At 40.1% G+C, this 24,333-nt stretch overlaps 1 protein-coding gene across 2 annotated transcripts in view; it reads right to left on the bottom strand.

Annotated features, from left to right (window-relative positions):
• The window catches only part of nos1apa (nitric oxide synthase 1 (neuronal) adaptor protein a), a 259,466-nt gene extending 237,493 nt beyond the window's left edge, over window positions 1-21,973 (bottom strand). For both annotated transcript variants that reach the window (XM_034080930.1, XM_034080931.1), the window contains exons 1-2: window positions 21,518-21,973; window positions 21,091-21,162 (exon numbers count right to left, since the gene is read on the bottom strand). In XM_034080930.1, coding sequence (XP_033936821.1) covers window positions 21,091-21,162; window positions 21,518-21,622 — 177 coding nt within the window. In that variant the 5' untranslated portion in view covers window positions 21,623-21,973. The remainder of the gene's footprint in view (window positions 1-21,090; window positions 21,163-21,517) is intronic.
• Between the last annotated feature and the right edge of the window lie 2,360 nt (window positions 21,974-24,333).

Here is a 24,333-nt window from a genome sequence, read left to right as displayed (position 1 = left end):
GTTGGTGGTTTATAAAGCACTGAATGGTTTAGGCCCAAAATACATTTCTGACCTCCTGCTAAACTATGAACCATCCAGATCTCTCAGGTCTTCAGGGACTGGTCAGCTTTCTGTCCCCAGAGTCAGAACTAAACATGGTAAAGCAGCGTTCAGTTATTATGCTCCAAATATCTGGAACAAACTCCCAGAAACCTGCAGGTCCGCTGCAACTCTTACTACTTTTAAATCCAGCAAGAAGACTTTTCTTTTTGCCGCTGCTTTTAATTGAACTATTCATATCTTAAACTGCACTGTAACTTTTATCCATGTATTTTTTCTTTTAATGTTTATTTTATTAGCTTTTCTTTTTAATGACTGGTTTTAAATGCCATTTATTAATGTCTTTCATTTTTTGTAAAGCACTTTGAATTGCCATGTGTTGAAAAGTGCTATATAAATAAACTTACCTTGCCTAATAAAGATTTCATGTGACACATAAAATGGATTTGTTGATGGGAATTAATGTGAATAAATTAACTCTAGGTTAACGGTACTCTTGCTATAACTACTCACCGACACTCTATAATCCTTGTCCCTCATGCTAGCCCTGACAACACCGGTAAGTACACCTTCATCGAGGCTGCACGTGTCCTGACTTGTAGTGGTTCTCTCCTCTATCTCCATTCTTCTTGTCATCTTTGTAAAATGATATCAGACTGGTAATTGACACAGCCATGACTTCTAGTTAAATTCAGTGTGGCTAAAATGAAAAGCTTTGTTAAAATATGCAAGCCCGCGGAAGTCAAAGTCAGCTTTATTGTAAACAAATTCTACATGTGTTATACATCCAGAAATATCGTTTCCCACAGTGTGACATGTAGCCTATACATAAAACAAAACAAAAAGGGCCTAGATAAACGGGGTATACAGTTTAAAATGTTAATATATTTAAAGTGTTCAAAGTGCAGTTTCAGTGCAAGTCAGTTGAAACGATCTTAAGTTGGCGTGACGTTGAAGTCGTGCAACCCTGCTGCTGTACTGGCTTGTAGTTCGTTTATAGCATAACGTTAGCATTTCGCTTTTGGCGACTAGATTTATGATTCAAAAATTATAAAAGTAGGGGAGACATGTGGAGATTATCCGGCTGAACAAAACGTGATCCTTCTCTTAAATGTGTGTCAACCACAGACCTTATTTCGAGCTATTTTCCAAAATCCTATGGAGAAATTGCATTGCGTTTTTGACGAAGGAACCGGAAGAAGTTTACATCCGGGTTTTAGGACGCGTCCCTGCGGTTCTCTATTATCCTCGCATTAGCATTATTAGCATTAGCATTAGCCCAGCGCAGAAACGCAGAGAGACTAACTTATGGCAACACAAAATAAAACATGGGAGCGGTGGAGATGAGGAGGTGTCGGCGTTCTGGCGATTTACTCGGAAGGCTTCAGTAGAAGCTGCTGGGACTCCCAGCAGCTTCTACTGAAGCCAGTCCCCAACTCCGGGGACTTCCGGCCGGGGACTTTGGGCGGCAGTATACGCCGTGAAGTGGTTTGTGGCCTGCCAGTAAACCCAAAGCAGAAGAAGAAGAAGTGACGTCAGCGGCTTAATTTGCCTAATCCACCCCCAGGGACTTTTTCTGGCGATCTGTACTTAGTTCATGCGAACTCGAACTAAATTCGCATGAACCTTTGTGGGAAAAGTACCGTAGTGTGAACGCGGCTATTGTGACTATCCTGGCCAAAATTACAGGGGGCGCTTCAAAATCTGGCAGCTCTAGCAACTGCACTGCCTGATATGGAAGCCCCTCTTTAGTTTTTGACTTGCAGGGCCCAGAGTGAAATGCTTTTGTGAGCACAAACTAGAGGGGAACAGCAAACACCAGTGTGATTTTGGTGAAGTTGTGACTGTCCTGGAGAAAGTTCTGCTGAACATGTTATAGAGAACAGTGCAGATCTAAAATAAGGAACATTAATAGTGTGATATAGGCAGATATAAGATCAATAATACACTTTATTTTAGGGCACCTTTCAAAGCATTCAATGTCACCTTAAAATACAATAAAAAATAAAATATGAGTGGCATTACAATACAAACATGTGTTGAGTAGGAAACCACAGAGGAAAATTACATTCAAAGGAGCAATTAAAGTGAGTGAAGCCAGTTTGAACACATTCAGTTTGCTTGAAAATAACAGTGACATATGTTATATAATTACTGTCATATCATTTCTTACTATTCGTAGTTATCAGACACTTAAACAACAGAGAAGGTTTTAAGAAATAGGACTATACTGACAAATCACATATTATCCTGTCATTGTCTGTTCTGTAGGAAGGAGGAACATAACGGAGTGGGACTGCACTCAAAAACTGAAGTTTGTTCCAATACGAAGATTGTGACTATCTGAAAAGTGTCCTTAAAACGAGCCTCCTCGCAATTGTATGCACATTATTTATTCAGCCGTTTGCTGTTTAATCTGATATATCATTCAAAAGAGAGAGAAAAGCTTATTAAACTAGACGAACGCTCAATACAGGCGATGACGTCACGTTTGCGCGTTCCCGCGAACAGGGCTTCAATCTACGGCAAGGCTTCAATCTACGGTACAACACCGGCCCCCAGCAGCGCCAACCGGCCCACAGAGGATATTTAACAGCTGGAAAGGTGGAGCTCGCTCTCTTCCCTTCGCTCACGAGAGCCAGAACACAGCTATTTTTCTGACTGAACCATCTTCTGCTTGTAACATTACCGTGCTTTTTATTAATTAAAGTATACATTTGAACCTTCTCAGAGACTCAATTAGTCTCCTTTTTAAAGCTTCTCTCCTGGACGCGAGGATAACGAACACAGTTATCAGACTTAATGTATCGATACCCGCGGCTGAAATATCGATACTTTCTCGGAAAACTAAATATCGATATATATATATCGCAGGATCGATTAAATTGCACAGCCCTAGTGGTGTGTGAGTTTTACTGAAACAGGAGGATATCTTCATCATGCACAAACATTCAAAAACAGTGTGTCAGGATTCATTCCCTAGCAGGAACTACACTGTAGGCGGTATACAAAGATATGAGATATTCTATAAAGCTGTTGTAAAAGTTAAAACGTAAAGGTTTTATGAGATATACCAACGTTTATTTGTTGCTTATAGTCACATGGTTGAAATAAATAAGTCTCCTTTTTTAAATTTATGACGGCGACAGTATTAGCTGCACAATTCTCCAACAACCAGGAGCAAATGTTAGGACCTGGTTCTTGGATATCCATCTCCAGGTTATTTAATGTTCCCCTGGATTAAAAAGTTAATAAAAAATCTGTGGCATGAGATATGTTTCTGTGGCATGGCGGACGTTAATTATGAGAAGGGAGAGGGATCAAATTAAGTTGCTGTTACAGCAGGGAGTGACAAAGCTCCCCTCCAGTTTCTCAGAAAAAGAAGCCGTGCATAAGCAACAGTTTCTCTCGGCCTCTGATGAAGGGCAGGGCGATGTGAAGGGCTTAACCGATTGTTTCCGAGGAAAAAGGACTGCGTGGGGGGGAAGGAAAGGGGGCCGGCCAGTGATGAAAAGGTGGGATTGGGGAGAAAAAAAGAGGGGACAAGATGAAGAGACTTTGCAAAGATAAAAATATAGAGTGTTGGTAGAGAGAAATAGATCAGTTAAAAGCTAAATGTATTTCTGTTTGATTTACAGCCCTTAGCATCACTAGGGAAACCACGCAGGAAGTGTAAGTAAACAGTAAATGTGGTTAAATTACGAACATTTCACACACATTTTTTGTACAGCATAAGATTAGCCTGATATTCAGACTGAGCTGCCTATTTGTCTGTCATTTTTTATTTTGTATTGGACATTGTTTTTAAGTCTACCCTGATGTTTTGTTTGCCAGTGCATTAACATACGTTATTATAGTGATAAAGAAAGCGAGTCTAAAGGTGAATTTACATGCCAATCTACATGCAAACCCTCATCTATCGTCATGATGCAAAATGAAAAAAGAATAAAAGAATAGAAGAGATACAAGCTTCCACATCCCATGGTGCTTGACCTTTAGAAGGCTCAAACCTCCAGAGAGAGCTTGGAGTACAAAAAACACAATCATTCATCGTAAAGGGGTTTGGTGGAGGTAGATGGGTTTCTAGAAATCTCCCTCTGGAGGTATTCCAAGCAGGTACAACAGGGAAGACACCCCAGGGCAGACTAAGAATACAGCGGAGGAATTATTCATATCTAATTAAGTCTGAGAAGACTTTGGTATGCCCCAGAGAAGCTAAAAGAGGTGGCTGGGACAAAGGTTTGAGGGCTCCCGGGCTTAGCCTACTTTTCAAAGCAACCAGGACCCACTGAAATAATGGAAGGGTTACTTTTGAGATATCGATGTGTGGGCAGGCAATTGGTTACCACCAAACAAACACATTGTCAGGTTACTTTTTCCATATAAACGGAAGGCCAACAAACCACATGCAGTTTTATTGTGACAGTTGATATTCTCCTCTCAGCTATTGGATCTTTTATAACCATTTTTGGGGTAGTTTTCAGTCGGTAGGAGATAAGTTGCAAAAGATTAACACAAATAATTGTCTCCTGAACTATTCCTGGGCTATAAAAGGAAATCATATATCACAATATGTTTGACCTCCATATTGATATTGTGACGATTTCGTTGAGTTGACTATTGATGCTTTAATATAATGAGAATATATCACATTATGGATAGGTATGCTCCGATCGCCGGTATCAGTATCGGCCGATACCGAACGCCGATCCGATCGTGTGGGTGGGGGCTATGGGGATCTTCCATTTAAAGTGATGTTTAAAACTCAGTTAATGGGGCTCATTCACTGGCGCTTCCACAAACAACAAACAACATAATTATTACATTCAAATGAAGTTAAAACATTATTCAAGTTTACATTAACTTTGAATAATAACACGGGAGAAATTAGCGGAAGCGCTCTCTTTTCCTCTCGTCCTCCCCTGACAGCCCGTCAGTATCTCATGCAGCTCGCTGATCCAGTAATGAGTGACCCGACAGTGAAGAATAAACATATTTATAACTAGTTTAGCTTGTTCCAGAGGTAGATAAAATAGCCAAGTGTGTTAGGTCTAACTCTCAGGCCCAATCCCAAAACCACCCATACACCATACCCCTACGTTTGCGCGGAGGGTCCGCCACATTAAGTGCTGTTCCAAACCAACGAGTGTGGAGGGGGAGTGGGTTATCAAGCCCTCAAACAGCGAGTCTGCAGCGGTGCCGACTTGAGACCGGTCACTACCTGATCGGACTCAACGCTGTGTGTGTCCGTCAGGAAACACGCTGTTTACAAGTAGTTCCAGCAAACATCCACTGATAAATTGCGATGTTAACAACCTCATGATAACCTCTTTTTTTTTTTTTTACTTAGGATCATACCTGTGTTTAGTCTAGAAAAAAGTAAATGTATGCATTTTATTATAAAGTTGTGTATATTCACAGACTGTTGCAAAAACTAAGAAGCTTATGAAAATCAGGTTGAAAACAAAAAGAGCTTTACAAAAAAAACATAATTAAAGATGTTTGGAGTTTTATTTGAGTTATTAATTTAAATTCTTTGTCTAAGAGATGCTGATTTGAAACCGTTGTTACATACAGTTACAGCATTTCCTGTTTCTGCCGAAGAGAGGGGAGGCCGTCCCAAAGCTTGCTGCTGTATTTACTCCCTCCATCTGACAGGAGGGAGCCTCGTTGAGCTGCGAGTGTCACTCCGCCACGGAGTTCACTCCGTCACGGAGTCCGCCACGGAGTTCACTCCGTCACGGAGTGGGTAGTGTGTAGGGCGTGGTTTGGGATTGGGCATCTGTGAGTGTTTTGCTCCGCTCAGCGGTCCGTCACAGCAGGTGGAGCTGCAGGATTTCTGCTTCACACACGTTGCATACCGCTATTTTATTGTCTTTTTCGGATACCATAAAATACTGCCAGACTGGTGAAGCCATTTTGGCGTGCTTGTTTTGCCGCGCACAGAGAAAAGTGTCATGTATTTTACGTCATGTGATTGGCTCTCCCGGTCGGCATTTATAGAGAGCACCGATCGATCGGCAGAGAGTGAATATCGGCCGATATCGATCGGCGGCCGATCTTGTGTTGGGTGTATTTAACTAAACGTCTTTGCTGATTTCAATTCAACCAGGTTGTCTCCTGCGGTATGCAGTTGAATAAATCATTACTCTGCTTGCAACTGAGTTACTTAACGTTTCTTAAGCAAGCCTTGCATCGTTGTCCCTTTAGCTATAAGCAATTTGCATAATGCATCTTGTAATAGGCTGAAGATTCATGGGTAACTAAATAATAGACAAGTTTCACTTTGACTCGCACTCTCTCAGGCGGTGGGCATGGAGTGTCTGAATAGTCTGCGGCTCATCAACCCATTTACTCTCTGGAGAACAATAAAGCTAGTTAAGCATTAGCCACTTTTTAGATACACTGAGCTTATGTGACATTTACAGCCTGACTCTCGTGCTGGGACAGGAGAAAGCAGCAGTAGTTTCGATTAACTTGACAATGAGCAAACTGAGTGACACATTTACTTGAGTTACACAAATACCCATCATGCTAAACTGACCCGTCAATCCAATCACCTCCAGTGCAGAAAAGCGGAAGTTACAACATATTACATTACATGTTACTCTTATCCAAAGCGACTTACATACTCAATACTGTGGACAATCCCCACAGGAACAATTTGGGGTGAAGTGTCTTGCCCAGGGACACAACAACATGCAGCGGGGTTTGAACCTGTGCTCCCCTGATCCGAACACCAACGCACTAGGCCACTGCGCCACAGCCTCCCTAGTTAAGGAGGAGGAAGAGTAATGGGATGAAGGGTAATGAGCCATGCAAGGCTTATTATCAGCTCACTTTTTGACCTTTGAACTGTGACCTTAAGTTAGAAAAAAAATTGCCTTTGAACACTACCACCAAACAGAACAGAGGAAAGGTTAGAAGACCACAAAGAGAAGCTTTAAAATGTCCCTCGAAGATATTCATACATACTTTATGTATACATAATTGCTGAATATTTACACATTTCAAACATAAAGGACAAACATAAAATAGTCTTCAAATATTGAGGATATCTCCCTCCAGACATACCAATCCGTCACCATTTCCTGAGTCCATGCTATGAAATGTTTTTTATTATTTAAATAAAAATACATTTCCATAGTATACACAGGTGCTGGTCAACAGCCATGTCCTCAAAGTGTGGTGATAACCTTTATAGGCTAGCAGATGCCATGGTGCTCTTTAAAAGAACCGTTTAAAAGCTGAGTGAAGCAGCAATGACTCACATGAAACTAAATATATTTGGGGTGGACTGAAAAAAACAAGATGCTTAAAGAAAACACCTGAGAAAGACATCTTCCACTATTTTCATATTTGTATAGCCTGAAACAAACAATACATGTAAATGATCATTCGTTGCAGCCCTAACAAAAAACATTTAGAAAAACAGTTCAATCTTTACTTGTGATATGTTGAGAGCTGGCTTATACTTGATCCAATTTATTTATTTTTAACATATATTTATATATTGTATTAGATAAGATAAGCCCATATCTAGTAGCCAATTTTCTAAGCAACATGCTTTTGTTTTTACAATTATCTGGTGTTATAAAGTATGAGTCAGCTGATACAAGATCTCTAAAGCTGTTGGGTCTTAATGAAAACAAACAACTATCTTATTAATAGCACTTCTGATTGGTGTGGATGATGGAAAAAATAATCGCAGGTTTTGCGATTTGAGAATCGCATCAATTCAAATTGAGTGAGTGAGTGAGTGAGTGAGTGAGTGAGTGAGTGAGTGAGTGAGTGAGTGAGTGAGTGAGTGAGTGAGTGAGTGAGTGAGTGAGTGAGTGAGTGAGTGAGTGTGTGTGTGTGTGTGTGTGAGGCAGGTGACAGACCAAAGCAGAACGTTTCTGCAGGATTTTTTTGGATGCATCTGTTCCTCAGAGGTGTTTACGGGACAGAGCGGGTACTCCGCTGTTGCCTTAGTGAGCCAAGGCAAAGGCATGTATGGAGAAGGGCAGCCACATTTGCTAAACTCTTAATAAACTAGGATTGGCTGTGTTCCCATTTGGTTTACGGCCACATTAGTTGTATTTTTCACAGTAAATGTTGGTTCTTGAAGGGAGATTTCAAGAAAACTCTTTCGGTTTATACTGTGCAACACATGATTACACCATAAAGAAATGTTGTCCATTAAAAAACATACAGAGTTCTCCCTTAAATCCTTCCTGTAATGAATTATCATAAGGAGGCTGCAGAGAATGACAGAAGTATGTGCTTATTTATCACTGAGGAAAGACAGCACAGTATTCTAAGTAGTATAAATATAAATAACCAGAATATGAATTATATTTTCCCAATGCACATACACATCTCCCCTGAGACGCACCTGTTTTAATCCAGGTGGATTAATTAGACAGATTCTAGATCTTGTTAACGTCAATCAAACTGAGGCATTTTACCCAGCATTGATCATTAAAAAAATAGATTTATGTGAGACAACTGCCAAAATAAAAACACTGCAAATGTAATTATCACTCCATCAATTAAATCAAATCAAGTTTTATTTATATAGCACATTTATAAACGATTTTTGGTCGAGCCAAAGTGTACATATAATAAAAATAGCCTACAGTAGAGACACTACTGTAAGCAAAATTAAGCATCTTTCTATTTCCTTTTCATCTTTATTTCTGTTTTTTTCCTCCTTTGTTTGATTAACTTTCATTTTCATCATTAAGGTTATATGATAAAAACATACTTGTTAATTGACAAAGGATGCTATCCTAAATTCCAGAGAAAGTCATGACAAGGGGGTGTTGGGAAATGATACAGTTCTAAAACAAATATAACCACGGCTACATTTGAGCATAAATATTGTGACTATCTCCGTGTGCAACAGTCGATATTGCACTGTGTCTGTGTGTACTCGGAGGCACTCAGAACCATGTAATTACTCAAATGTAGCTGTCACAGGATATATTGGTGTCTCACTTGATGGATCCCAGCAGGGATAACTTACCATGATGGATTAATGAAGTCCTAGTTTGTAGATTTTCTTTAGAATTTCGTCAGTGTTTTGGCCAAACAGTTAAATTCATGATTTAATGAAAAATACTGCAAAAGTAACTTGTCACACTGCTGAAACAATTACTCTGTTTAATGATCAATGAACAATAAATGAGGTGCTGGTGAGAATAATGTGTGCTTTTTAATATAGTAAAAACAGCAAATATTTGATTGTTACAGCAATAAAATGAACAGATTCATTAAAAACAAATATTTCAACACGCCTAATGTTTATTAACTATCGGTGAAATGTTGGTCATATAATAATCACAAGCATTAATTCAAAATTCATGACATTTTATAGACTTATAAATTAGAATGTATAGAATTCTGTCATGATATTACATTATAATTCTAATAATATTGCATCTACAGCCTACTTTATCATTGCAGTATAGAGCAAGTGCCAGTCTCGCTCGTCTGATTGCATAAAAAGTTTGATTTCTTTTAAAAAGACCACAATACTGCCATATAACTATAAGTGAACTCAAGACGTTTCGGTGTTAAAAAGATGCTTGTGGCGGCTAGGTGTAACCTGGTCCATACTTTGTCAGGACGGACAAAGCAATTGTAGTTCTGTCTATTCCCCCCAATTTCCACAACACACCACCGCTACTCTTTCAGTCTCCTCCCGACACTTCTAATCTTCTCGTCCCATGCTGCTCCATCTTCCATCACTCAGTTAACCCAGCAAAAACAGATTAATGAGAAATTAATCCCTTTAATTCACTGCATAGGTTTTGTCTCCTTTTAACCAGATTAGCTGTTTGCCAGATAATGATAATACATTTAATTTGTAGGGGGCTTTATAGTACGCAGCATGTTCATCTCAGCATGTGAGATAAAATGGCTTTATGCTGGATGTCCTTAAACTCATTCAATCCCTATCATGCCCCTTTCACACCAACGCGGTTCCCGTTCTAGCTCCGTGCTAGAGCTTTTCTGGTTCAGAACCGTTTTTTCTTTTCAGCCACTGTTTGGTTCACACCGCCCAGAGCCCGACTGGTGCTACCGCGTCATGACGTCACCGTTTACGTCGCTGATTTTCTCCCCAACGGCGTTCACTACAACAACAATGGGGGACTGCGTCGGGTCGATGATCGTGTTGCTTTTAATCATACGAAGCCAGATTAAATTAAATAACGACTTCTCCAACCTTATACTTTTCTCCAGAGTGCCGTGGTTCATTGTTTATTAATGTGTTTCAGCAGCTTTTTACCGACCGTTGCAGTGCTGCTCTTCCACTGGAGTTTATTCTCCCGTTAGCTCCAGGTTAGCTCACACGGCAGTAGGGCCGATATTCAGCATTTGACCGATTATCGGTATCGGCCTTTTTTTTATCAAATTGCCGATAAAACTTTGGCTCTGATGCGGCCGTTTCTCTGGCTGCAGTCACCATTCTGTGTACACGAGCAATGTCCCGCCCACAGCGCTATCTGATAGGCTATTACTGAAGATTTTCCGGGCGGGAGCCAGCCAGAGAGGCGGGACCTTCTCAGATTACAGGCAGGTGCGAAAGAACGCAGACACAGACTGCGAGTGGAGCCTCGCAGTTTTTCAGGTTGATATGTGAAGCTCATTAGCTAGCCAACATGTATCTAGCAAATGTTTAGCAAAATATTAGAAGTGAGGCTACTAGACTAACGTTAGGTCTACTGTAATAGCCTCACTTGTAATAGTTTGCAAAACATTAGCTAGCACTAGTGTTTTGCAGTTGCTAGCAGCTTATTGGGATGTTATGCTAGATAGAGAGATATAATAAATTAAGCATTATTGTTAGTTAAGCATGTCAGCCTGCAGCCCCACTTCTTGTCTCTCTCTCTAACTCATTGCAGATGACTGCACTAAAGAAAAGGGCACAGAGAGGAAACCAGTTGTAAGATGTTTAAAAGTTAATTAAACATAATATATGCTTAAATGCATTTCAAAGAAGTTGTGTTGAGTTGTGTTGGAGTTTGTGTTATTCTACATTTTGACTCCAAGATTTTCTGATTTTACTGTAAATGTATATCGGTTCCAAATATCGGTTATCGGTCTCCTTGATTACTAATAATCGGTATCGGTATCAGCCTTGAAAAAGCCATATTGGTTGATCCCTACACAGCAGCAACCGAAGCTAAACTGACTATCTTGACTACTTGTTGTTGCTATCCTATTGTGGCATAAGCCGTTTTCTACAGGCACATTTTACCGGCGTATTTTTCATTATGATTCTACTTGTGATAGTCGGACATTACAACCTGTGCAGCTCATCTATTGATTCCATCCGATAGCTGCTATAATACAAAACAAAACGTCTGTCTGCTCTCCACAATGATCAATGACAGCGAACGGATGGTCAAAGTAAGGTACAAATAAACAGAATCACACGAAGCCTGGTTAGTAGTGGTGCACGATAATTATCGGCCCGATAATTATGACGTCATGCCGATAAACCCGATAAAAGTATTAATCGCCCCGATAATATATATTTTTGGGTAAAAAAAATAAATAAATACTGCGGTGTGGGTGGATTGGGATGAGGGGCGCTTGTTTTTCCCTCGGCTCCTCCCGTTTTGCCAGTACTGTGGTTTAGGAAGAGGGGAGTTTTTCACATTACATTACATTGCATTTAGCTGATGCTTTTATCCAAAGCGACTTACAATAAGTTACCTCGATTTTTTCTGTTTTTTTCTAAACAAACCAGACCAAGGCAAAATTTCAATACATATTTTCTTTAATAACACAATAAAAATAAATGAGATTACCAAGTAGTAATGTGAACAAATCAGTTGTTCAAGAATAAAAAAAATAAAATAAAAACAGCACCACGGCACTTGGTTGTCATTAATGTGCAAAGATTTTTTTTTAAATCAAACTGGAAAAAAAATCTCTTGTAGGCCATCCCTGAAAAAACTTGTAAAATGAAATACAACAAATAATAAATAATGATAATGAAATGAATAATAAAAAAATACCCTCAAACAAAATAACATCCCTTTAACTTTCTAGGAAGTTGTCTTTCTACAGACCTTACACAGAACAGTTGTTTGTTCTATGTATGATCGCTTGTACCCGAACCACTTCCATACGACTGAAGTAGCACCTTTTTTAGGAATGAGTTCTTCATCTGTGTTCGTGGAAATGTGTATGGTACGTCTGGCGGTGAATGTGATTGTAGTAGGCTATGTGACTACCCGATCTGCAGCTCTGCACATGCGCAAAGTGTTATAAATTAAAATCAATGTTTTTGATGACATAAAGTACCTTAAACATACCGTCAGTTTAAATGCTGTTTTATACTGAAAAACCAGAAGTTCTCGTGCGCAGTTGTTAAGCTTTTATTCTGAAAATCCTTCATCTCCGGTTAGCATTTAGCATGTGGCTAATATACCATTTACTATAGAGGTGAATTTAGTAGCGATATGACACGGAGTGTTGCACACCGAAACCTACTGATTTCAACACTACAACTACTGTATAGACGGTGAGATATTATTATTGCTGAATATTAAATGAAGGTACAGTTTATTTGAATACATTTGTTTACAGACGTGGGTAGCATGAGACAACAACCGGAACTACCAGAAATGAAACCAGCCGTGAAGTTTTTCCTGTATTGAGTATTGATTACAGTGTTCAAAACCATATTAAATGAAAAGTTATGAAAGAGATAAGGAGGAGAAAAGGCGTGTTTAGTTATATATGTAATGTACAATGTCTGAGTCCTCTGTTATGCTCAACAACGAACAACGAACACAGCATAACAACAGCAGATCGGGCAGAGCTGCAGATCGGGGAGTCACAGGCAATGTGGCTGAGTTTTGTGCGCGTTCTGGAAAGTGAGAGAGTAAGCTACTACGGAGTCCCTTAAAGCAAAACAAATCTGCGGAGTCTAGAAATGTTTTAAAATCGCGATTTTTCGGTTAAGCCATTTCACAAACCGTAGGAAAGTAAAAATGCAAATTAATCGTGAAAACCGAAAAAATCGCCCAGCCCTACAATAAGTATATTCAACCAAAAAGACACAACCTTGAAGAAAACAGAATCATATAAGTACATCAGGTTCACAAATCCAGCGCTCCCTAACTCATGCCTGGCTGTGACGTAAATGGTGTGCAGCCGTGAAGCCAGGACAGTAAACAAACATGTCGTCGGTACTCGGTAGTATGGGGCTATTTCAAAGTTTCAGAGTTAGATAGTTCGCTTGCTATTTGTATTAACAAATGCAATGCAGAAGTTCTATGAGGAGGGAAAAAGACAACGAGCTATAATACTTCCAACCTGATTAGTCACCTGAAACATCGCCATCGCTACGATGGTGTGTTAAAAGCATACGAAGACGCCTGCGCTGCTAAACTAGCGGCGAATCCAAAGCCAGCTGCAAAGGCACCGGGCTTTTACCTATCGACGAGGCTTTTGAAAAAGGCAAGAAGTTTGCCAGAGACGACCCCAGGGTTAGTTTTGTTCATAGTAGTAATGCTCATGTCATTTGCTCACGACTAGTCTTTTTATTACCACCAGGTGTGCAAAAACTACAGGTACATTTAATATTAGGGCTACAACAAACGACTAATTTGATAGTCGATTAATCTATCGATTAATGAAACGATTAATCGACTATTCGGACTATTATGCCTTGCACAATTTCTCAAACGCTCTTATTTAGCCATCAACTTTTAGATTTAGCTTGAGGTTGTTTTAGGCATGTGGAAACTAGCAATGAAGACAATAAAGATGAATACTTGATTAAAAAATACATATTAAATTAACTAAACAAATTGTTTACAAAATGAACATTGCTTTTCATTTAAATTAAATAAATAATATTTCACATCAAAAGAAACAACAGTGTTTTAGCAAATAATAAATAATGTGATAACAGAATTGTAAACAGAATAGCTGAAACTTTAAAAAACTAACTAATTCAGTTACCTCAAATCATTAACCCATGTTTATATAATTGAGTTAACTCCGTGTGTTGCTGCTAGCATACATAACACCTGACGTGAAAACGTTACTCGTGGACGGGGCTACAGAGCTACTAGAAAGACAGTCGAACCCGGTGCATTTCTCCGTCTGAATGTGGTGCACTTTTGCTAAATGTTTAGACAAATTCCTCGTGTTATCGCCCTTACATGCTAAACTCTTATTGCACTTTTGGCAACGAGCATCGAGATGGGTAAAGTTTAACCACACCTCGGAGTGGCGTTCTCTCCGCCATCTCCGCAGTGTGTTGCTGCATGTAGCAGCCGCGTGTGTGTAAACGGCCCCGCCCCCTCGCACACAGACCAGGGAGAGAGATCTCGTCTGATCGAAAATACATCATAGACGCATTTGTTTGTCTTTTTACATATTATAAACGAGCTGGCCACACTAAGACTGCGATATAATGTTTTTTTGTATCAATAATACATATTTTTTAAATGTCTCCATTACCAATAACGTTGTAGCTTAACGGCGCGTAAAACGCACGTGATGACGTCACCAACGAATCGACGACTGAATTAGTTGGCAACTAATTTGGTAATCGATTTTAATCGATTAAGTCGATTAGTTGTTGCACCCCTATTTAATATATATATATTATATTATTATCGGTTATCGGTATCGGTCTTGAGAAGCAGGAAGTTATCGGTATCGGTTTAAAAAAAAACAATATCATGCATCCCTACTGGTTAGTGTTTTTTTTTATAAGTGTGTGGTTGCATTCTAGTCACTTTGCTCAGCGCTACTGCTTGTTACAACTTGTATACGCTGCGGTGTGAACAGGAAAAAAACGGTGCTTTTCAGGCTCTAGCTCCGAACTGGCCCTGGAACCGCATGGATTAGTTTGTCGACAGAAATGATCGACAGTCTTGGTAATGAATTCACGTTCCTTGTTTTAGCTTCAACAATAGTTCCAAAATATGTGCATTTTCTACTTTAGGACAGATTTTATAAACGCTTTTGTCATTGTGCCAAATACAGGAACAAGCCAATGAAATAAGCATACCCAGAACTGCATTATGAATTAATCTACTTATAAACCATTTAAATTAGAAAAAGTTACTTGATCCATCAAATATTTGCCCAAAAAAAGCAAACAAAGTTAATCCATACTGAAAATTATAGTAAATTGTAGGGGTGTAACGGTACACGTACCAAAATTATTCGGTACGGGCCCTTCGGTTCAGTACACATGTGTACCGAACGAATATAACGTTAAACGTAAACAATTGAGAACGTGAACAACTTTTTGGAAGTAATCTCAGGTGCTGCGTCGCAGCATTCAGAGTAATTTGCTCACATTGGGTTCAACGCGTCATAGAGCGAGCAAGTCATTTCATTGGACGAGAGGCATACTGTGAGAGCTGGTCACAGGGATGCGTTCAAATGTAGTCAGTAATTTGAGGAACTGTCGAAATGGCAAACGCAGATAAAGTTGAGCTCGAAAATCCTCCAGCATCATTGAAGTCTCCGGTTTGAGAACATTTTGGTTTCGCAGTTACGTACGAGGATGACGGGCAAAGACAGGTGGACCAAACCAAAGCTGTTTGTCGGCATTGTTCGACTAAAATTGGTTACGCGGCTGGCACTACATCAAACTTGCACACTAATTTGAAAAGGTATCACCCGAACGTGAATATCACCGGTACCAAAAGAAAAAAGACTGAAGTGCAAACCCAACTCCCACTACCATGTTAGCCTCCACCACTCACAACAAGTTCAGACCGAGCCAAAGCTATTACAAACGCCAAATATCCTTATGTTGCCATGTTAGCAAAGCGCTGCCTGGCTGTATCTGCTACCTCTGTCCCTAGCGAGAGGGCGTTCTCCACAGAGACATTGTTAGTGCCAGCAGATCTGCCCTTTCGGCAAGCAATGTGGACAAGTTAATTTTTCTTTAAAAAAACATGAAAATACAATGACAAGCAAGTCCTAATCTCAAACTGGCTGCTTAGGTACTAGTACAGTACAGTTCAAATACAGAAGATTTCAGTTCATCGAAATACTGCACCTTAATGTTTATTTTATTATATTTTGTATTTATTTGAGTGAATATTCAGTTTAATAATAATTAAAAACCCAAAACTAATAGTTTATGTTTTGTGAGTATTAGTACAGTAAAGTTCAAATACAGATTATTTCAGTTCATCGAAATGTTGCACCTTAATGTTTATTTTATTATATTTTGTATTTATTTGAGTGAATATTCACAGTTTAATAATAATAAAAAAATATATATATATATTTTATGATAATTGTTTCTGCTGTACCGAAAACATACCGAACCGAACCGTGACCTAAAAACCGAGGTATGTACCGAACCGAAATGTTTGTGAATCGTTACACCCCTAGTAAATTACAGCCCGAAACAGAAGAGGTAAGAATACGAATACACTTCTGCGATAAGCTTTGCTTTCTCAATTATTCTGGGACATCTAATTAATCATTCCAGAATAACATGCACAACAAAGTGTGTGTCTGTCAGTGTGTGAGTGTGTGTGTACGTATGAGAACTAAAAACGACTCAAGATCCTGCGGCGCTGCACGTATTGCTGCACTGTAGGTGGCTGTTTCCTGTTTTGCCGTGTCATTAGTTTGTTATCAGCTACTGGCTTACAGGTGACTCATGCACACAATGAACAATGACACCATGACAATGACACCATATATCAAGCGGTCGCCTGGCGACAGTGCAGAAAGACGAGGCTGTTAGAAATCTTGGAAAAGACCAGAAGCTGTGGGGAGCATCGTTTTACCGAGCGTTCTTTTAGAAACTCCACAAGGCATCAAAAGTTACAAAAAAGTGCATCTTAGAAACTAGCGGAGTCTGTCCTTGCTTTAATAGGCGCTTTCACACCGGAGTACTTTTCCCAGGAATAGTTTGGATAGCTCCTGGGATTTTGCATTCACACCAAAAAGATCTGGAAGTAGAACATTTTGCCCCTTTTTAGTCCCTGCTAGAGAGCAAGGACTTTCCTGGGGAGAAAAAGGTTCCAATTTCCGATTGGCTGGGCAAATTGCAAACCACGCCCTGTAAAACTCTGAAAAGTGTTTGTGAAGCCCCCATTTTATTTGCTTGCATTAGCATTATTAACATTAGCCCAGCCCACCAACGGAAAGAGACTAACTTATGGCAACACAAAAGAGAACATGGCAGCAGTGGAGTGATGAGGAGGTGTCGGCGCTTCTGGCGATTTACTCGGAAGGCTTCAGTAGAAGCTGCTGGGAAGACTCGCAGCAGCTTCTACTGAAGCCAGTCCCCAAACTCCTGGGACTTCCGGCCGGGGATTTCGGGTGGCAGTATACGCCGTGAAGTTGTTCGCGGCCTACCAGTAAACCCAAAGCAGAAGAAGAAGTGACGTCAGCAGCTCCCTCAGGGACTTATTCCGGTGTGAACGTGATTTACTAGATAGTTCCAGGAAATAAAAGTTCTGGGAACTATTCCTGGGAAAAGTACTTGGTGTGAAAGCGCCTATTATCCCTGAAATACTTTGGAAAAGCAGAGAAAGTGTTACTCGCTGCAGCCAAAAGCATTGTCAGAGTTTGAGAAAGAAAACCAGAACACCTTTCTGTGTCAAGCCTTGAACAGAAGAAAGGACAGCTAGACTTGACGCGTGGAAAGGCATTCAAAATCTTTGCTATTCATCATCATAAGTTAAGAGAAAACATTTTTCTATGAAAAATGTATTTTCATGCCTATTCAACAGCCTCTGAAATATGTCTTTACCATGCTTTGTCTGCAAACACCTCCCAAGAACTTTCTTGGGCTGCTTTCTACTTTCAGCTTTCAGGGAGCGACATCTTTTATTTGTCATACTAAAACATCTCTATAAATGTTTCTTCATTCCTGTATGAATCAAGATCATGATAGCCTTTCAAAATGTGTTGGTTAAACAGCACAAATGGGACCAGTCTTGTTGGAATGAGTGATGTATTTTAATGTCGTAGTCATAACACTAAGCAAGAGATGTTTTTGTGTGTCCAAATCAAGTATAAACCAATAAAATTGTCTTTTTTTATTTATTTTTCACAATAATAAAATATAGTGGATTCACAATAATAAAATATAGTGGATAAAATAATAATGGTGCTCTTTAAGCATATTTGTTTTCCTTTGTTACACGAGTCTGTCAAGTAGAGTCAAAAAATACAAAACTTAACAGTCAGATCCTTTTAAATCAATATGATAGCCATCTTCAGTCAAACAGCTAAAATGTTTCTGCAAATAAATCGATCACTGTTCATTTGTTCAACAACTTTTGTGCACCACATGTAGTTGTTATCCTTTCCTTTACAGTTAAGGTCCTTACACACCAAACTGACACCAAAGAACACGTCCCGACGGAACGTCGCTTCACATCTCCTGCGTCTTGGCCATGTTTTGCACTGGAACACACCGCAAAGACTTCAGCCGACGGCCAAGTTGCACATACGAACTGCGCATGCGTGAGTGGCAATAACTCTCCTTACCAGCAGGCGTCGGTAGTGTGTATTCGTCATTCAAAAGAGGCAACAACCGGAAGACAGACTGCGTGATACACCGAGAGAAGAAGAACAGACTGCATGATATAAACAAACAACATATAGCGTGTGCGTTCCATTTTCACTCTGCAAGAAGCTCATGGGGCTTTCCCGAACCTGTGTCGAGAGTTGGAGTTAAATGACATCTCAGATTTCTTAATAGTTTGTTTGGGTCCCTCACTTCCGTTTCGCTTCTCATGCACTGATTCGCTAAGCTGAACAGCCAATCAGAGTGATTTCTTTGGCCGACAGCCTCTCGATTCGACATATCGAATCGGTGGCGGAATGTGTCGGCACGTCCGAAAAGACACAACGGTACAGTACACACCAAGACACACCAATCTGAGTGTGTCTTGACACGACGCTCATCAACGGCCCGACATCTAACGATGCCGAAAATCGGCTTGGTGTGTAACGACCTTTAAGTTAAAGGTCACATGTCATGGCCATTTCCACTGATCATAATTCCATTGTTGTGGTCTACTAGAATAGATTTAGACTGTGCAATTTTCCAAACTCACATTGGTTTCGCATACAGCATCTCTGTAAAGTATGTGTATTCAGCAGTATTCACTCTCTCCACTAAACGGCTCTTTGCAGCTCTTGCCCCCCCCCCCTCCCTGTGAGCCCAGTGTGCTCCGATTGGTCGGGACCAGTCGGGACGTTGTGAATCGCGCTGAGCTCCGTGGAGGTGTGATTTCCTTGTTTAGCGATACACAGCGAAACACAGCCAGACTCACCCTGAGCACACACAAAGTCACAGCCGAAGTAAAATATTGAGATATTGAGAAAGAAAAAGGTTGATAAACGCTGTGAGAATGGGTCTGCAGAGAGAATTTCGCCGCGATCCCAACTGTCTGTTATCAGCCTGCAGCCAGGGAGGAGAGATCAGCAGAGCTGCATGCACTGAGTGTGTGTATGAGGAAGTCCGTGGATTGGTCAATTTGGACCAATCAGCGGGGGCTTAACGTAACTGCTCCGCGGAAGTAACGTAACGGCTCCATGGATTGGTCCATTTCGTTCCGGGGACGACATGACATCATGATGTCCCCAGAAGAATCAAATGGACAGTGACGTATCTCCAAAGAGGCATTTTAGGGAGGTATTTTCTGTTTTAGAGTTTTACTCCCTACATGGTGTACTTTGAGGGTTTTGACTCTGCACACCGTTTACATGCATACAAACCTTCATAACACACAAGGGGACGGGTAATAACCGGAAAAGCATGACATGTCACCTTTAAAGTTTGGATAAGTGCCAACCTAAGTAAAACAAATGCCTTCATCGCTCCCATGCTGTCCAGAGTGACCTCTCTTCCAAGCTAGATACCTGTGGTTTCCCTCTATTGTGTTGTCAAGCCAGTGTTGAACCATTTTCACACTAAAGGAGCCAAACCAAAGCCTTTTTTCCTGCCAACAACCACAGCTGCCAAGGCAGCAACACTGGGAGGTCCACTTTATAGGAGCGAGTTACTTCTGTGAAAAGGGCAATAAGAACATTTTGCACCTTGTGCTCAGCTGTGTAAGAACACATGTATCTGAGAGTGGGATTCCTGTTGGAATTAACTTTCAAACAACGACATGCAGATACAGACAACGACTGGCCTTTTCAATAAGCTAAGGTGAACGTTAAAGATGGAAGTTATTTGCACTCAAAATCCTCTAAAATTGTGGGCTATAAAGACATGCGCCTGTGTGCCTTTGAGGGTGGTTTTGAAGGTATCATCGGTTAATCACAGCACACCTACAAGTTCATCACCATAATCCTCAAATACCTCTACACACCACTGGCACAGCCTATTAGGTTGCTAAACCAACTGCTGCCAAGCTGACAGACACACTGATTAAGATTAAGTCTGGTTTCTGGAGCTGAAAAAGCTGTAAATCTTAAATGTACACAGCAGAAAGAGGGAGAGGGGTGGGGGAGAAAGATCACACTCCATTGCATTGCTTCAAAGGAAACTTCAAAACAGTGACAGGGCACATGGGAGACCAAGCCTCCCAGCAGGTCATGCCAAAATAAGCCTGGACAGAACAAAGTCTGCACGTTTAGACTCCAAGGTGCTTTCATAACTGGCAATCTATTTCTGAATGATACCACTGTAGTTAGTGAGTGAAATAGTCTTTTTCACACCACGTTACACCTCGAATTGGCAATTTGTTAAGCTATTCTCTCTGGCTTCAGTGGGAAAGGTCACAACGTTAATGCAATAATGTTTATATTCCACAATTGTCTCTATCAGAGGAAGTGTGAGACTAAAGTAATAATGTAATAATTAACTCAATCGGCTCAAATTCCCAAAGTCTTCCATCATAATTAACTTCACAAGGAAGGACAGATGACAGTTGAAAAGTTGACACACTTCCTGACAGCTTGCTGTTTGGTCATTCATACACATACCGAATACAGTAGTGGACAAGTGTTCATCTTACACATTTCTTGTGGTATCCTACCAGTCATGTTTATTGGATATTAATGAATATAATGGGAAATACATGCACTAACCCGTATTCTTCTCATCGCAGCCACTATCTCCACTCGGCTGCTCGGCCGCGTCACATCCAGACTGCCGATGTACTGTTGCCGGGAAGGTGAAATATGACAGGTACAACACATTAATGAGACCGTAGTTGGCATTCACCTGTATTTTATTCACTCAAACAGTTCAAGTGTCCACTTTATGTCATAAATAACTCAACGTAAGTCTCTCAAAGCTAACAATTTACTTTAGGTAGGTTAGCTAACTTTAGTTAGCCGACATCTCTTGGGGTGGATTTACTAAGGCGACTCACTTTATATGACTAAGCTTTAGCAGTTTAAACACCTTCACAGAGTACTACAGTGGGGGCTGTTTGGACAGGTTGGCTAACAAAGACAACAAAAACATATTCGAGACGCTATCATAACAATTCCCAGTTGTTAGTACATTTACCTTTGCCTCGAAGTTGATCCCATGCTGGAACGCTTCCTCGTTGTGCAAAGGGATCCTCAAATCATGCCCATCATCAACGAGGTTGTACTTGGTTTTTGCAGGCATTTTGAAAGTATTCACCACTCCACACTGACAGTAAAACCAGGATAAAATGAACGGGAAACTAACCGGGTCTGTTAAACGGGGAGTAATCCAAGAAAAATTTAAAAAATCCAAATCCGGTTAGTGCATGCTCTCCATCGCAGCGAACCGTCCCAGCGCTGGCACGTTACACAGCCCACAACAGCGGCCAAGTGGCGATAACTCCTCCAGCAGCGCTCCGGCGCACCGCTCCCCTGCTAAAATTCACCGGAACAGCTTTAAAAACACATGCAGAAATGCAGAAACAGCGACATGCGGGGACAGATGTGTTTTCCCGACTTTTCCTGTGTGCTTGTGGAAGTTGGTTGGGTCCTGCCCGGGCTCCCCCCCGCGCACAGAGGGAGGATGTGATTGGAGGAGGCCGGGAATCCCACCTGCTTCCATTGGAACAGAGGCGTACCGTGGCTCAGAGGAGGAGGGGCTCAAAGGCTGGTACCTGCCCCCTCCCTTCCCTCCACAAACACACACACACACTTGGGAATAACCTGAATGTCCCTAATGCAAACAAAGGAGTGGTGTAGTAGGCGACAGTATATAAATACATATCTTTATACTTTGGCTTTGTTATTAACAGCTGTAATACAGCTGTTTTTTATGCAGAGTATGTACACTAGAAATAATACCAGCTCGCAAATCCAAGAGGAATTGTATGTCCTTTGTGGGTTAATATGCAAATGTAAGACATACTGACTGTAAGATAAGATGATAATGTATGGAATGTATGGAAATCAAACGTATTGTGTTATAATGAGGATAAGACATGTTAAAATTGATTTACAGATGTGGCTGATGTGTAGTAAATAAAAACCTTTGCCTCTGAATGACATAAAAAAAGAGCAAGGCTGCCAGCTAGTGGCCACATCTGCAAGAAAATAATAGAGATATCATTAAAAAATAAATGCTAAGAATAAGATGTGATGTGATTTCTTTCTATAATTGTTTTCCTCATAGGTATGCAAAAATAAACTATGAATGCATGAATTGTTAAACTCAATGCTTGTATACTGTACATTATTTATGAATGACTCAATGCTCATGAGATAAGAGCACAAAACCTATTTGGCAGAATGTTACTTTTTTGTACATGTTTTAAAGCAACATTGTCTCGTTTTGTCTTGTTTTTTACATACACATTAACTCGTGAATATTAATGTTATATAAATAATAATATATTCATTTTGTTCCATGTATTTTTGTTTTTGTATCATTATTGAACATGCTGCTTTGATAATCACAAGTGAGGGAATACTGAGAAACACAACACCTAAAGCCTCCCTTTTTAGGGTTTCAATGGAGTGTGCTCATCTTAATGTTAAAATAAAAACTGTATTGATAAAAATCAAGGACATCTATTCAGAACAAGCACTTGAACAAAGAAAACCTCAGATCCTGAAAAAAAAGTATGCTTAAAAAAAATCGCAAATTAATAGATGAACTATGTCTTAAACCTTCTGCAAGTTCAGTTACATCAAAAGAGAAATTAGAGGTTCATAATTACAGTAATAAGGGTCAAAACATATTTAAAATGCCGAACAATGCTGCAAAAGAGGCTTTAGTCTATAGCTCAAATATAATCAGCCATAACACAATGTGATTAATTTAAGTTATGTATATAATGATAATATTTGTAGCTGATAATTCAAAGAAGGTTCTTTCCATTTGCACCATCAACACAGTCTGTTTTATAAGCATCTGGACAAACAAGAGAGATGTTCCAGTAATATTTGGTCAGCAGACAAAGCAGAGGTTCATATTTAATGCAGTAATCATGTTGTATAATGCACACCCCATCTGTGTCACCCTGGGAGTAGGGATGCTGCTCTCCCCTTAAGGTGGTCCCAGGCATGGAGAGAAGGAGAAGTGGGGCAGCAGTAATTCACATTCTCACCACTTCTTTGGAAATATATAGTGAACTGCTGCTAATGGTGTCCTGCAGGCTTATACAGGAGGAGGATGTTGCATGCTGGATCTTCTGGATGTAATGGATTCAAAACTGGCTTTAAAATGTTATATGTATATATATAACCATTCATCTTTATTATTATGTTGCTTCAATGGGTGGAATCAAATTTAAAGATGTCCTATTATGCTAATTTCCAAGATCATATTTGTATTTTGTACTTATACTGTGACAAGTTTGCATGCTTTAATTTGCGAAAAAATGCTTTAACTGTATCATACTGCCTGTGCTATAACACCACTTTCACCCTCTGTCTGAAACCAAAGCCTAGTCTGCTCTGATTGGTTTGCTGGCAGGCTCTGTTGTCATTGGTTTACCGCTTAGAGCAGACCCGCCCCTTAGCCTATTACATACAATGTGTTGGAGCACTAGCCAATAGAAGCGCGAGTGTAACATAGTGATGTCACAATTTTACGGAAGTAAACAAAGGAATCTAATCGAGGTGTTTCAGGCAGTCAAGGAGCATGGGAGAGAAACTCCCTCTAGAGGGAACTTGATTTTAGCCTCTGCAGATCATTCACTACAAGAAAGGGAAACCTCCAAAAAGCATAATATGGCCTCTTTAACATCATGATTCATAAAAATCAATTCCCACATTTGATCTTTTTTTTTTTTAATAATTCAAATATGAGATCATGTTACATTTTTAAATGAGTGAGCTTTTAAGTAGCTGTTGATATTGAGGCCGATACAACACTTTATTGCTATACTATTG

The sequence above is a fragment of the Pseudochaenichthys georgianus genome, chromosome 4 (assembly GCF_902827115.2).
Source record: "Pseudochaenichthys georgianus chromosome 4, fPseGeo1.2, whole genome shotgun sequence".
Classification (NCBI taxonomy): domain Eukaryota; kingdom Metazoa; phylum Chordata; class Actinopteri; order Perciformes; family Channichthyidae; genus Pseudochaenichthys; species Pseudochaenichthys georgianus.
Note: the sequence above shows the minus strand (reverse complement) of the source record. Positions and strands in the feature narration are given on the sequence as shown.